Source organism: Wyeomyia smithii, chromosome 3 (assembly GCF_029784165.1).
Source record: "Wyeomyia smithii strain HCP4-BCI-WySm-NY-G18 chromosome 3, ASM2978416v1, whole genome shotgun sequence".
Classification (NCBI taxonomy): Eukaryota; Metazoa; Arthropoda; class Insecta; order Diptera; family Culicidae; genus Wyeomyia; species Wyeomyia smithii.
Window position 1 is genome coordinate 104,159,238 of NC_073696.1, and position 13,121 is coordinate 104,172,358.

A 13,121-nucleotide genomic window follows, 5' to 3' on the forward strand; every position below is an offset into this window, starting at 1 on the left:
AGTCCGGACATACTTTCCTGGCCAAATCAATTATCCACCTACTTGAAGACTCTTCGCTTTCGTTGACCGTTACGCGATTCCGCATTCTTCGGGCTGTGTTCCAAAGAGTGCTCATCGATGTCTCCCTCGACGTCTCGTTCACGAACCGACGCCAATATCCGCGTTTCTTTGCTTTAGCCAAGCTTTTAAGCTTAGTATCAAGCTCCGAATACCGTATATAGTCGCCAGGTCGCCAGGTCGCCACCTTTCTTCTGATAGGCCAAAAACGCGTCGGATCTTTGTGTGTAGACTTCGGAGCACTCTTGGTCCCACCACGGAGCGGGAGGCCGTTCTTTGAATCGTTACGCCGGGATATTTCTTCGTTTGGGCTTGCAACGCGGCGTCGAGAATCAAGCCCAAACGAAGAGGTTGTCTTCTTCAAGTGGTGGATGATGTTGAATCGAATCGACAGTTTCTGAAACCATTTCCTCGTATAACTTCCAATCAACATTCCGTGTGAGGTCATACGGAATTTCAATTGGCCGCATGCGAGTTGACCCGTTGGTAATTGAAATAAGAATAGGCAAATGGTCGCTACCGTGAGGATCGAGGATTACCTTCCATGTGCAATCCAACTGTAGCGACGTCGAACATAAAGAGAGATCCAAAGCGCTTGGGCGCGCTGGAGGTTTCGGGACACGTGTCATTTCACCGTTGTTTAGAATAGTCATGTCGAAGTTATCGCAAAGGTTATAAATTAAAGAGGAGCGGTTATCATTAGAAGGGGAACCCCAAGCCACGCCATGAGAGTTAAAGTCTCCCAAAATCAAGCGTGGCGAGGGAAGAAGTTCTATTAAATCAAAGAGCAGTCGTTGCCCAACCTGTGCTCTGGGAGGAATATATATTGAGGCAATACAAAGCTCTTTACCTTGTATTGTCATTTGACATGCGACAGCTTCGATGCCTGGAATCGAGGGGAGGTTAATACGATAGAAAGAATAGCACTTCTTAATCCCTAGAAGTACTCCTCCATATGGGGTGTCTCGATCAAGGCGAATAATATAAAAATCATGGAAGTTTAGATCAGTATTCGAAGTTAGCCAAGTTTCACAAAGGGAAAATGCATCGCATTTGTTTTTATTTATCAAAACTTTAAACGAATCAATTTTTGGTAAAATACTTCTACAATTCCACTGTAAGACAGAGATAGAATCCTTCACATAAGCAGATGAATTAGGCATCGAAGGATACGATCGCTGCAAGGAGGGGCCATTGAGCAGTCAACTGCTTCAAAAATGTTCTAACTGTTGGGAGGAATGCCGTAAGAAAATCTTTTATTGGATCGGGTACATTGAAAGTTTCAAAAATCCAGTCCACAATGTCAGAAAATTTCACCAGTCCAGCATTTGATTTTTCAACTGGATGTGCAAAAGGAACAACTGGGGTTTTAGATGTTCCAGGAAGTGCTGGGAACTCCTTCTGGGACTTTAAATTTGCAAGCCCAGGAGGGGTTTGCTTCGGTTTTTCCGCTGCACTTTTAGGTTTGTTTGTACCATTCATTTCACTTTGGGAAATCTTAGGACCTTTTCGGGGAAGTTTAGGAGAGGAAATATTTTTCCTCTTTCTAGACTCCCTAGGATTGGCATAAGATGTTCCCGCTGGTGAATCGTCAGAATAGGTTTCATCAGAGGACAACAGATCAAAGGGGTTCGAAGTAACGGGAGAAGTGGTAACGGTCTTCTTCAGCATGTCAGCGTAGGAACGCTTTGAACGCTCTTTGAGAGACCGTTTTATTTTATCCCTGCGCTGCATGTACACCGCACATGTCGAGAGCTCATGCAGATTTTCCCCGCAGTGAATACACTTTTCAGCGTTAACACTGCAAGAATCTTCCGCATGAGACTCCCCAACCTTGCCACAACGTGCCTTATTGCAGCAGTAGGCGGCTGTATGGCCTAACTGCTTGCAATGAGTGCAGTTCATGACGCGGGGAACGTATAGCCTCACAGGGAGACGAACCCGGTGGATCGAGATGTGGCTTGGTAGTGCAGACCCGGCGAACGTAACTCGAAACGAGTCTGACGGAGTGTAAACTTTTTTATCGCCGACGATCGATACCGACCGCAATTGCTTGCAGTCGAGCACCTTCACATCGGGACATGTGTTGTTTTTAAAGCACCCTTTAGCACTATTCAATATACACTCGACGGACAGACTCGAATCGGTCACGACACCGTCGATCTCCACATCTCTAGCGGGTACATAGACACGGTATTCCCGTGTAAAAAGCTCGGAGCAAGCTTTATCGTTGGCCTCTTTAAGGTCATTGACCACGACACGGAGCTTATTCGGCCTGATTTTTAAAATTTTAGTCACAGCTTTAAAGTGTGACGTCAGGTCTTTCGTAATCTGTAGAATGTTTAAAGATTTCGATTTCGGCCCCGCTTTAGGCCTGAGGTAAACTGCCACCGGAAGAGTCGATCCATCTGGATACAATCTGACACGTGGGGGAGCTGAGGAATTAATATTAGGAGGGGGGGCAGGAGGGACAGGGTCGAGGGGATTCGAGGATGGAGGTGCGGGAGGTGGGGGGTCTACATCCATCGCGCTAAACCTAGCGCGCCGATGGGACAGACAAGAAGCACGTACCTTCCTTTTTTTTTCTCCTTCGTGTTGGAGTGCACTGCACTCACCACCAAATCGTTCGACAGCAGGCAGCTACAAAGCGACACAGTAACACAAAGGCGCTTGACCTTGCGATACAGCAATCTAGACAAAAGACACCGGTCAAAAAATGCCACCACTTGCACACACGTATTGAAAGTTATCGGAGCGATTTCGAAGCACAACCGATGCTGAAGCGTGTTCGGTACAGAATGGTTATTTTTGTCTTATTGTGTATATTTTTTCTGGAAAAATAAAATGAAATCACAGTCTACAACTGTGCCGAAGACATTAGATCAATCAAACGAACCGTTCTGGCTTTGACTTTTTCTTCTATTTTGTAAAATTCCAACTTTTTTTCTTATTTCTTCATGATTAGGCAACCATAGTTAAGTTGAGTTTAAATAGTTTATTTGACACGGCACGACACATCTTATGTTTCACTGAGCCAAATACAATTCTTATTATGTCTAAGTTAGCAGGAAAAAGAGGGAGGCACTTTTCTTATTTCTCGCGGCCGACTACGAGCTAGTGGGGATTAAAGGTGAGAGGAGGGTAGTACAATCTTGACTTAAAACTATTTTAACACATTGTTTTTCAACTGGTAGAGCAGTAATAGTGATGTGGCGCAGTTTTGGTCTGAAGTGTTTGCGTAAACATAGATGTTGGTTCCGTTTTCGTGTCTCCAGCATAGTGGTATTCTGATAAGTAGACAAAATAATTTTAAGTTTGAATGTCGGCAATTTTCACAAAACAGTATAGCTGTGTCATGTACTGGAGATCACCGCTACCCAGGATGTCTCTAACGGGAACTTTCGGTTGTTTTCCTCGGGCCCGGAGGGAATCTATCAGCTTGGACCTAGCACCAGAGAATTCGGTACACGACCAAACAACATGCTCAATGTCGTGGTAGCCATCGCCACAAATGCAGTGATTACTTTCCACAAGCTCTATACGAAAGAGATGCGTGTTTAACGTATAGTGATTGGACATAAGTCTGGACATCACGCGAATGAAGTCTCGACCTACATCCAACCCCTTGAACCATGCTTTCGTCGATACCTTAGGAGAAATTGAATGTAGCCACTGTCCCAGTTCATCTGTATCCCATGATAATTGCCAACTTTTGAGCGTCCTCTGACGCAAAATACTAAAAAATTCATCATAAGCAATTGGTCTATCATAAATAGCGCCATCAATCGTACCCACCTTAGCTAAAGAGTCAGCCTTTTCATTGCCCGGAATGGAACAATGAGAAGGGACCCACGCTAAGGTAACCCGGTATTTTTTATCTGTTAAAGCACTTAAAAACCGCCGTATTTTCCCCAGGAAGTACGGGGTGTGCTTCACAGGCTTCACCGATCGCAGAGCCTCAATGGCACTGAGACTGTCTGTGAAGATGAAGTAGTGGTCTATGGGCAGGGTTTCGATGATCTCAAGGGATTACTGAATAGCAGCTAGTTCTGCGACGTCGAAGCAGGAGCATCGACTTTGTAGGAGGCGGTGAAATTTTCGTGAAAAACACCGAAGCCAGTGGACTCATCTAGATTAGATCCGTCAGTGTAAAACATTTTATCACAACTAACATGTTTAAACTTATTGGAAAAAATCTTCGGGATCTCTTGCGGTCGCAATTGATCCGGGATACCAGAAATGTCTTCCTTCATGGTGGTGTCGAAGAATATAGCATTATAAGAAGTATCTAAAAGTGCGACATTGAAAGGAACGTATGAAGAAGGGTTAATATCTTGAGCCATATAGTCAAAATATAAAGTCATAAATCTGGATTGAGATTGAAGGTCGACCAACCTCTCGAAATTTTCAATTACTAATGGGTTCATAACTGTGCACCGAATTAGCAACCGGTAAGAGAGATTCCAAAAACGATGTTTCAACGGAAGAATACCCGCTAGCACTTCAAGACTCATCGTACGGGTCGACTGCATGCAGCCCAAGGCAATACGCAAACAACGATATTGTATTCTCTCTAATTTTATAATGTGCGTGTTCGCGGCGGAGCGAAAGCAGAAACAGCCGTACTCAAGAACTGACAATATCGTTGTTTGGTATAACCTTAGAAGGTCTCCTGGGTGAGAACTCCACCAAGTTCCGGTAATTATACGAAGAAAATCAATCCTCTGTTGGCATTTTTGTGTCAGATACCTAATATGGCAAGCCCAGGAGCATTTAGAGTCGAACCAGACCCCGAGATATTCAGCGACTAAAACCTGAGTGATCGTTTTACCCGTTAAAAGTAGCTGCAGCTGAGCTGGGTTATGCTTCCTAGAAAAAACGACCAGCTCAGTTTTCTCCGGAGAGAATTCGATACCCAGCTTAAGAGCCCATTCAGACAAATTGTCTAAGGTATCTTGCAATGAACCTTGCAGATCGCTAGCTTCGCTTCCAGTAATGGAAACTACGCTATCGTCTGCAAGTTGCTTTAGCGTGCATGAATTTGCAAGACATTTATCGATGTCATTGACGCTAAAATTATATAAGAGAGGGCTTAAACATGAGCCCTGGGGAAGACCCATGTAACTAATTCGGGAAGTTGTCGAATCACCATGTGAGAAATACATATGCTTTTCTGACAACAAATTGAGCAAAAAGTTATTCAAATTTGGTGAAAGTCCCTGAAAATGAAGTTTCTCGGTTATTTGCTCTTTTCGAGCAAAGGCGAGTTGAATTTCAGTAGAAAGCAACGCTAGGCATTCGTTCGTTCCTTTGCCCCGGCGGAAGCCAAATTGAGTATCTGAAAGTAAACCATTTGTTTCGACCCATTTGTCTAACCGTAAGAGGATCATTTTCTCCATTAATTTCCGGAGGCAAGAGAGCATAGCAATCGGCCTATAAGAATTGTGATCAGAGGCAGGTTTTCCGGGTTTTCGAATAGCAATTACTTTTACCTCCCTCCAGTCGTGCGGAACAATGTTTAGCTCAAGAAATTTGTTGAACAAGTCCAACAAGCGTCTTTTTGCAAAGTCGGGTAGATTCTTCAACAGGTTGAATTTGATTCTATCCAACCCGGGAGCTTTATTGTTGCACGAAAGGAGGGCCATTGAAAATTCCAACAACGAGAATGGAGGCTCTCCCGTGGGTACTTAAAACGCGTCGCGAAAAGTTTTCTGTTCCGGTACAGAGTCCGGACAGACCTTTTTGGCAAAGTCGAATATCCAGCGGCCTGAATACTCCTCGCGTTCCTTAGAAACGTTACGATTCCGCATGCGTCTGGCCGTGTCCCAAAGAGTGCTCATCGCTGTTTCCCTCGACAACGCGTTTACAAACCGACGCCAGTATCCGCGTTTTTTCGCTTTAATTAAACGCTTTAATTAAATCTGCCTATCCAGTACATCGTACTTTCGGAGCAGATCAAGATTACCGTGTTTTCGGGAGGCCAAATACACCGAGGACCTTTGCGCGTACAGGTCAGAGCACTCTTTGTCCCACCATTTGTTGGGAGGGCGCTGTCTAATCGTTACCCCGGGTGTCGGTTTCGTCTGAGCTTGAGTCGCGGCGTCGATTATCAAGCCAGCTAAGAACGCGTATTCTTCCTCCGGAGGAAGTTCCTCGTGAGACTCGATGGTATTCGCTATGATGGTCTCATAACGCTTCCAATCAATATTACGTGTGAGGTCGTATGAAATATTGATCGGATCTGAGGGGGTAGAACCATTAGCAATTGAAATAACGATTGGTAGATGATCACTACCGTGGGGATCATTGATTACTTTCCACCGGCAATCTAACGCTAGTGAGGTCGAGCAGAGGGATAGGTCAAGCACACTTTCACGTACTGGAGGATTAGGTACACGTGTCGCTTCCCCAGTATTTAAAAGCGTCATGTTGAAGTCGTCGATCAAGTTACAAATCACAGAAGATCGGTTGTCGTCGTATGGCGACCCCCATTGCGAACAGTGAGAGTTGAAATCTCCAAAAATCAAAAAAGGTGCGGGAAGCAATTCTGCTATGTCAGAAAGTTGCCTCTGTTCAATCCGCACAGATGGAGGAATATATATCGAAGCAAGGCAAATGTCTTTTCCATTCATATTCATATTGTCTTTTCCATTCATATTCATATTTGAATGGCAACGACTTCAATATTCGAGAGCGAGGGGAGGTCGATTCTGAAAAAGGAATAGCACTTTTTGATCCCTAAAAGTACCCCTCCACCGTGTGAGTTTCGGTCTCGACGAATTATGTTAAAATCGTGGAAATTGGGTTGGTCATTTGAATTAAGAAAAGTTTCACAGAGCGCAAACGCATCACAATTGCATGTGCTTATCAAATGTGAAAATAGATCGAATTTGGGGATGATACTTCTGCAATTCCACTGTAATACAGTGATAGAATTCCTAGCCTCTTTCGATGTATTAGTCATCGAAAGATATGATAGCTGAAATGAGGGGCCAAGTTGCTGCTAGTTGCTTTAAAAAGGTTTTCACTGTAGGGAGAAGGACAAGAAGAATGTTTTTAAGCGGATCTGTTATGTTGAATGTTTTGAATATCCAGTCCACAATATCAGAGAAATTTATGAACCCTGTTTCTTTTTTATCCTCTGATCGAAAAATGGAAGCACGAGGGGTTTTTGGTGCCCCGGGAAGCGGTGGATACTCCTGGTTTGATTTAAAATTAAAACCGGGAGGTACTTGCTTCGGCTTTTCTTCACCGCTTCCTTTGTTTGTTGATTTATTGGTCATTCCGCTAGGGGTTATCTTACGACCTTTAGGTGAAAGATTAGGAGAGTTGAGCATTCTCCTCTCTCTAGATCCTTCTGGCAAGGCATAAGAACACCCTTCGCCGGGATCGTCGGATGTCCCCTCATCGGTTGGTAGAAAGGAAAATATGTTTCCTGATGAGGGTGGCTCAGCCCTCTTAAGCATTTCTGCAAAAGAGCGCTTTGATCGTTCCTTGAGGGAACGCTTAATTTTCTCCTCGCGCTGTTTATACGCGGGGCATGCAGAAAGTTCATGCCGGGGGCCACCGCAATAAAGACACTTTTTAGTGTCCTCATTGCAAGCGGTCTCGGCGTGATTCCCTCCGCATTTACCAGCAGTAGGTGGCTGTATGACCCAACTGCTTGCAATTTTGGCAGTGTATAACCCGCGGCACAAACAGGCGTACAGGTAGACGAACCCTGTCCAAACGGATGTAGTTCGGCAGTGCGGATCCGGCAAATGTCACTCGAAAGGAATCCGAAGGAATGAATTTCTTCTGCCCTTCTTCGATGGATACTGAATGCAATTGCTTGCAATCTCGTACCTTTACACTTTGCATCAGGGGGTTCTTGAAACAGCCAACCCCGTAACGCAAAATGTCTTCGACAGTGAGATTCCCTTCGGTAACCACACCGTCGATTTCTACATCCTTGGCAGGGATGTACACGCGATACTCTCTCGTGAAAAGCTCGTGGCAAGCAATTGCATTTGCTTGCTTCAAGCTATTCACGACAACTCGCAGTTTGTTCGGTCTCACTTTCGTAATTTCAGTGACGTCCGAAAAACTTTTGCCAGGTCCTTGCCGATTTGCAAAATATTCAATGGCTTTTTAATAGGCCTGAAAAAAAAAACGTAAGGACCGCCAGCGGCATCTGGGTAAGCTTTAACCCGTACCGGGACCTTCGGTACTGGACTAGGTACAGGGGAAGGTAGAGGAGAACTGAGGGGGGGAGATATCAATCTCTTTCCCATTTGGACCTACATCCAGGAATAATCCCACCTGCATGTTGTCCATATTTCGCGGGAGCGTTTCGCTCTACCGCGCGCAAGCGATAAATTACGTATATCGGGGGATCAAATAATGTATAACAAATTTTGAAACAATTTTCCAAAACAAAAGGGATCAAATAGAAAAAAAGACGATGGTATTTGAGATAAAAAAAATATACTAATAATAAAAGCGAATACTTCACCAGACTTCCTAAATTATTTATCTACGCGCCCTCCTGGTTGCACGTTGGATCAATCCGATGATCCGATGATGAACGGCAGGCTGAACCGGCGCTAGGGGCTAACTAGCGCCCGGTGGCGCGGGGAACTTTTTCCTGCTGCTGGATGATAAGGATGATGTGACACCGAAATCAAAATAAATCACGTGGCCGTCAGTGCACAATACACAGCGACACTGCTGTAAACGGCAGGCGGTGGCGCGGGGAATTCACTCCGGCTGCTGGATGTACAAACTATCGCAACACCGGCGCCGAAAACACAAGCAACACACGCGTCGTCGAACAATGCTTATTGTTCTGAATCGTACGATAGATCTGTACGGAGCGATGTTTGTTTGCATCCTATTGCAACGAAAGCAGAGAAGCGAATGATGGAGAGCTTTCTATCAATTCTTGTTTTGCATAATATTTTTATGAATTTCTCACTTATGCTTTTCGCCACCAGATGCACAAGGATTTTTAACTTTATTATGATGTGTTTCATTGCTTGAAAATAGCGATAAATGATAGTACACGCAAAACTTTTCCTTATTACTTTAGAAGCAATAGCGCCAAATTGTTTTTAGGTAACAAACCTATTACTTAAAAGGCAATAAAATTCTTCCCCAGTCAAGTAACAACACATACTGTCATATATTTAGCACGTGTTACGGGAGTACGACTATCTAATAATGGTCGTTTCAACCACATGCAAGATTTTTTCTGTCAAAAACTGCTCCCTTTCCATCTGAAGTAAAAAAAATCACACACCGTCGCATATGTTGCACATGTTACAAATTTCTTCAATCTCCAATTCATCCGGTGAGCGTGTATTAGTTCGCTCGTTGTGTGCATACGGAGTAGAGAAAGAATATGACAAGAGCTGCCAAGCAGCATTTTCCCCGTCATAGAGTATGCAAACGTTGATGATTTCAAAGACTTGAAATGCGTCTTTAAATGACATCACGATCTGTAAATTGCGTTAGAGAAAAACAAAAACATTCGCTTTCTTGCAAGCTATCCAAAACACATACTCATTGGTTCATGGAAACTCATTTGCACTTGTTTGAAAATACAATACTCGTGCCCATCCAGAACAATATTCGCAACTTCGGCAACTCTGTTCAGACAGTATAACATATTTTCATTTCAAGTAAACACTGGGAGACGAAACGAAAGTGTTTTTAATTAGACATTTGAGGTTGACGGGTGAGATTCTCATTATGTGTGAATGAAGGGGACAAAAATTAATCTGATCGTTGTATCAATACAAATGCAGCGAGTGAAGTCTTGCTAACACATGCATTGCGGTGCTTGGCTGTATGTTCTCCTGCAGAAACACATAAGCGTATGCCTGTCATAATTTTTTGTTACTTTTCGGTTATTACTATTTGTGTATAATGCGCAGTCATAAGACACAATAAGTAATAAAAAATTGTCCTAAAGTAATAAAATGTTCCCCGTTTGCGTTGGGTGTACAGTTTGAATGTTGTTTAAACTGAAGGACCACTCGTTGCCAAAGAAAATATTCCTCGCGTATTTTTCATCTTCACTCTTTTCACTCTTTGCATAGTTAGCCAAGCAACCTTATAAATTCGTTGACTACTTTCTCAATGATGCTGTAATAAAAAATAGAGGGGGCGAGAGGGGACAATCTCTAATTGTTACTCGAGTTCTTTTGAAAAGCTGCACGAGAATTGTAAAAAGGGTTGAAATCTTTGCAATACTAGATGTTTTAATCGAACTGAATTTCTAAAATAAAATTAAAATTAAACCCCATTGCTGACTGTTTTTCCGTAACATGTTATTGTCCACGTTTGTCTGAAAAATTAACCTGAGCTATGCTTGGCTATATTTTTTTCCAGTGCGTTCTATCGATAAATCCATTTTGGTCGATAATAAGGCCAAGAATCCGTATCATCAATCAATAACCGATATTCATCTTTTCCAATTACAGGTTCTTGCTTCATCGGAAACCAGTCGGACAAAGCACTAATCGGTTTCGTTGTGGTCCCGCTGCTCACCTACTGGGTTATTGGATCGGGGTACCTCTTCACTGCCTACCTGAGGAAGCGCTCATCTTCGGCTCTTTTGGTGAACAATTTGCCCGTTCACATCACCGGTATGGGAAAGTTCCTCTTCATCTATTCGGTGCCTAGTTTTCTACTGCTGGTGATAATGTTCTACGAGTTCGCGTACCGGGAGAACTGGCTGAATCTACCGCATCCGTCGCTGGAACCGGTATCCTCAGGAAAGGCCCCCATTTGGCCGTTCATCCTGAGAGCGGTAATAGAGCTGCTAGTTGGGGTTCTTGCATCGGCATGGGCAGTCGGTCCCCGGATAGCCGGCCTGTGTCGAAGCAAAATCAACAATCAGGTCTACAAGCAGCCGCAGCCTAAGTTTGCCACGTCGCCGTACTCGGCTGCCTCGTATCAGACAGTCTGCCCCCAGAACTCGCTGGTGTCGGTGTCATTGAGTAAAATGCCTCCCCGGCACGCAAGAAAGTATCCTTCCCATTCGCACATTAATCGCAAACCACGTGCCTACAAGGCATCCTCACAAACGATGAGTCTGACCGGTAACGAGACTGTGCTGTGATTAGAGGCTTGATTCGTGGAATACGAGTTGCGACTATGCTGAAATGGAAGGTAGAGAAAAAGAAAGAAAGAAGCAGGGAACCGATCGAAGCGGAGCGGTCAATTATCGACGTACATGTTACGTTGGCGAAAAATGTGATATTAATTTTAGAATGAAGTTTAAATTATTTTATTCGAGTTGTGATGTGTACTTTAACGAATGTATAACCCGTACAGTGTGTGTGCTTAAATGACCGTTTATTTTTTTCTTTCGTTCTGTTTTCGGGATACGTAGGTACTTAGCAAAGATTTTATTTTATGCTGCGAAAAAATTATCTTCACTAGACGGCATTGAAACCGGACGCCGAAGGCTGTACACGGTAATGAGCCACAAGTACGATCTACATATACGGTGTCGGTGTGGTGCCGGCCGGGCGACCGACCGACCGGTGCAGTTGACTTGGGGATCGCTTGTAGTTCGATCAGTGTACACGGTTGCACGATAAAATTTATGGGAATAAGTGCGAATGTACCATGTGGGCACAAGTTGCGCCGCTGCACTGCACATGCGGGTCGTAAAACGACGACGGTTATGGCGTTGTTGTTGTTGCTAAATGACTCGAGCGCGGTGGTAACCGGGAACAGAAACACAAAATGCAACCGTTCTTCTGTGAGATCATGCGCGCGCAGTTCAGAGGAGCGCTGTTAGTTGTGATGGAACCGTGGCATGGGGAGGTTATGGCCCGGGTGTACAGAAACGAGGATTTCAGATTAGTTTTAATAGCTAATAGCTTTCAGCTGCGATTACATATTGTAATTGCTGAATCGTCAACTAGATTTGATGTAGAAACTGGATCTTCATCCATAAATGGCCTGTGCAGAGTTTTTATACACTACATACTTCTGGACAAATTGCACAGAATTTTTTTTAATCTATCCGATTTTTTTTATTAAAAGATGTTTTCAAGCACTAAGCCTTGATGCTTCTTGCACAAATAACTAGTTGGCAATCTATAATGCTGCACCGATAATCCATACTTGTTTGATAGTAAGTAAGTGTTGAAAATTTGTTTTTGATCCCACCAGTCTATCGTCTTTTTTTGTGATATTATCAGTTCCTAATTACTAAGAACAACAAAAGATAAACTAATGAAAATAATTATCTTTGCTGATAATTGCAAGTTCATTTTTTGAATTTTTAAGAAATTTTCAGCAATTGTAGCTCTTTGTTGTCGGACAATATTAGGAGGTTTGGGGACACATTTATCCTTTATGCGGCCATCCACATTCCACGTGGACAGATGTTTAACGATTTTGAATTTGAATGAAAAAAAAAACGGAATTTTTTTTTTCTGAAATTGACAATGTACAATTGTACAACGCTAAAAACCATGACCTTAAAGAGCAAGCCATCGTATCTTGCTTGTTAAGGTCATGGTTTTGAGCATTGTACAATGTGGAAATTTTCGATAACAGATAACAGCAGATTTTGTCGTGAAAAAATTTTCAGTAATTTTCTGGCATTTATTCTTTCATTTCGTAGAATTGAAATCACATAGAGATTCACTTCTTTTGATAAATTTCAATAAGGGGCCATCCACATACCACGTGGACAGCTTGGGGGGAGGGGGATTTGCTAATGTCCACGGTCCATACAATTTTTTTAGAATTTATATGAGCAGTTGTCCACGGAGGGGGAGGGGGGGTCAAAATCGTTAAAAATCTGTCCACGTGGTATGTGGATGGCCCCTAAGCCCAAGCAGCCCGATTTGCGATGATTTTTCTGCACTTAACAGGAATATTTTGAAAAAAACATTAACAGGAGCAGGTTTTTTTTAAATGTTGGTTGAAAAAAGAACTGCTTTGCTATTCAATTCTTTTTAAGTTAACCTTTCTAAATCGAAAGCTTTCAAGCGATGGAAAAGGGTTCTCCTTACATTCGGTAAAGTGATAGCACAGACTATCAGACATTAGATATT

General features: G+C 43.2%; 1 protein-coding gene across 4 annotated transcripts in view; it reads left to right on the forward strand.

Moving 5' to 3' along the window:
• The window catches only part of LOC129732577 (frizzled-4), a 90,561-nt gene extending 77,781 nt beyond the window's left edge, over positions 1–12,780 (forward strand). For all 4 annotated transcript variants that reach the window (XM_055693568.1, XM_055693569.1, XM_055693567.1 and 1 more), the window contains exon 4: positions 10,524–12,780. In XM_055693568.1, the coding sequence (XP_055549543.1) occupies positions 10,524–11,164 (641 nt within the window). In that variant the 3' untranslated portion in view covers positions 11,165–12,780. The remainder of the gene's footprint in view (positions 1–10,523) is intronic.
• Positions 12,781–13,121: the final 341 nt, after the last annotated feature.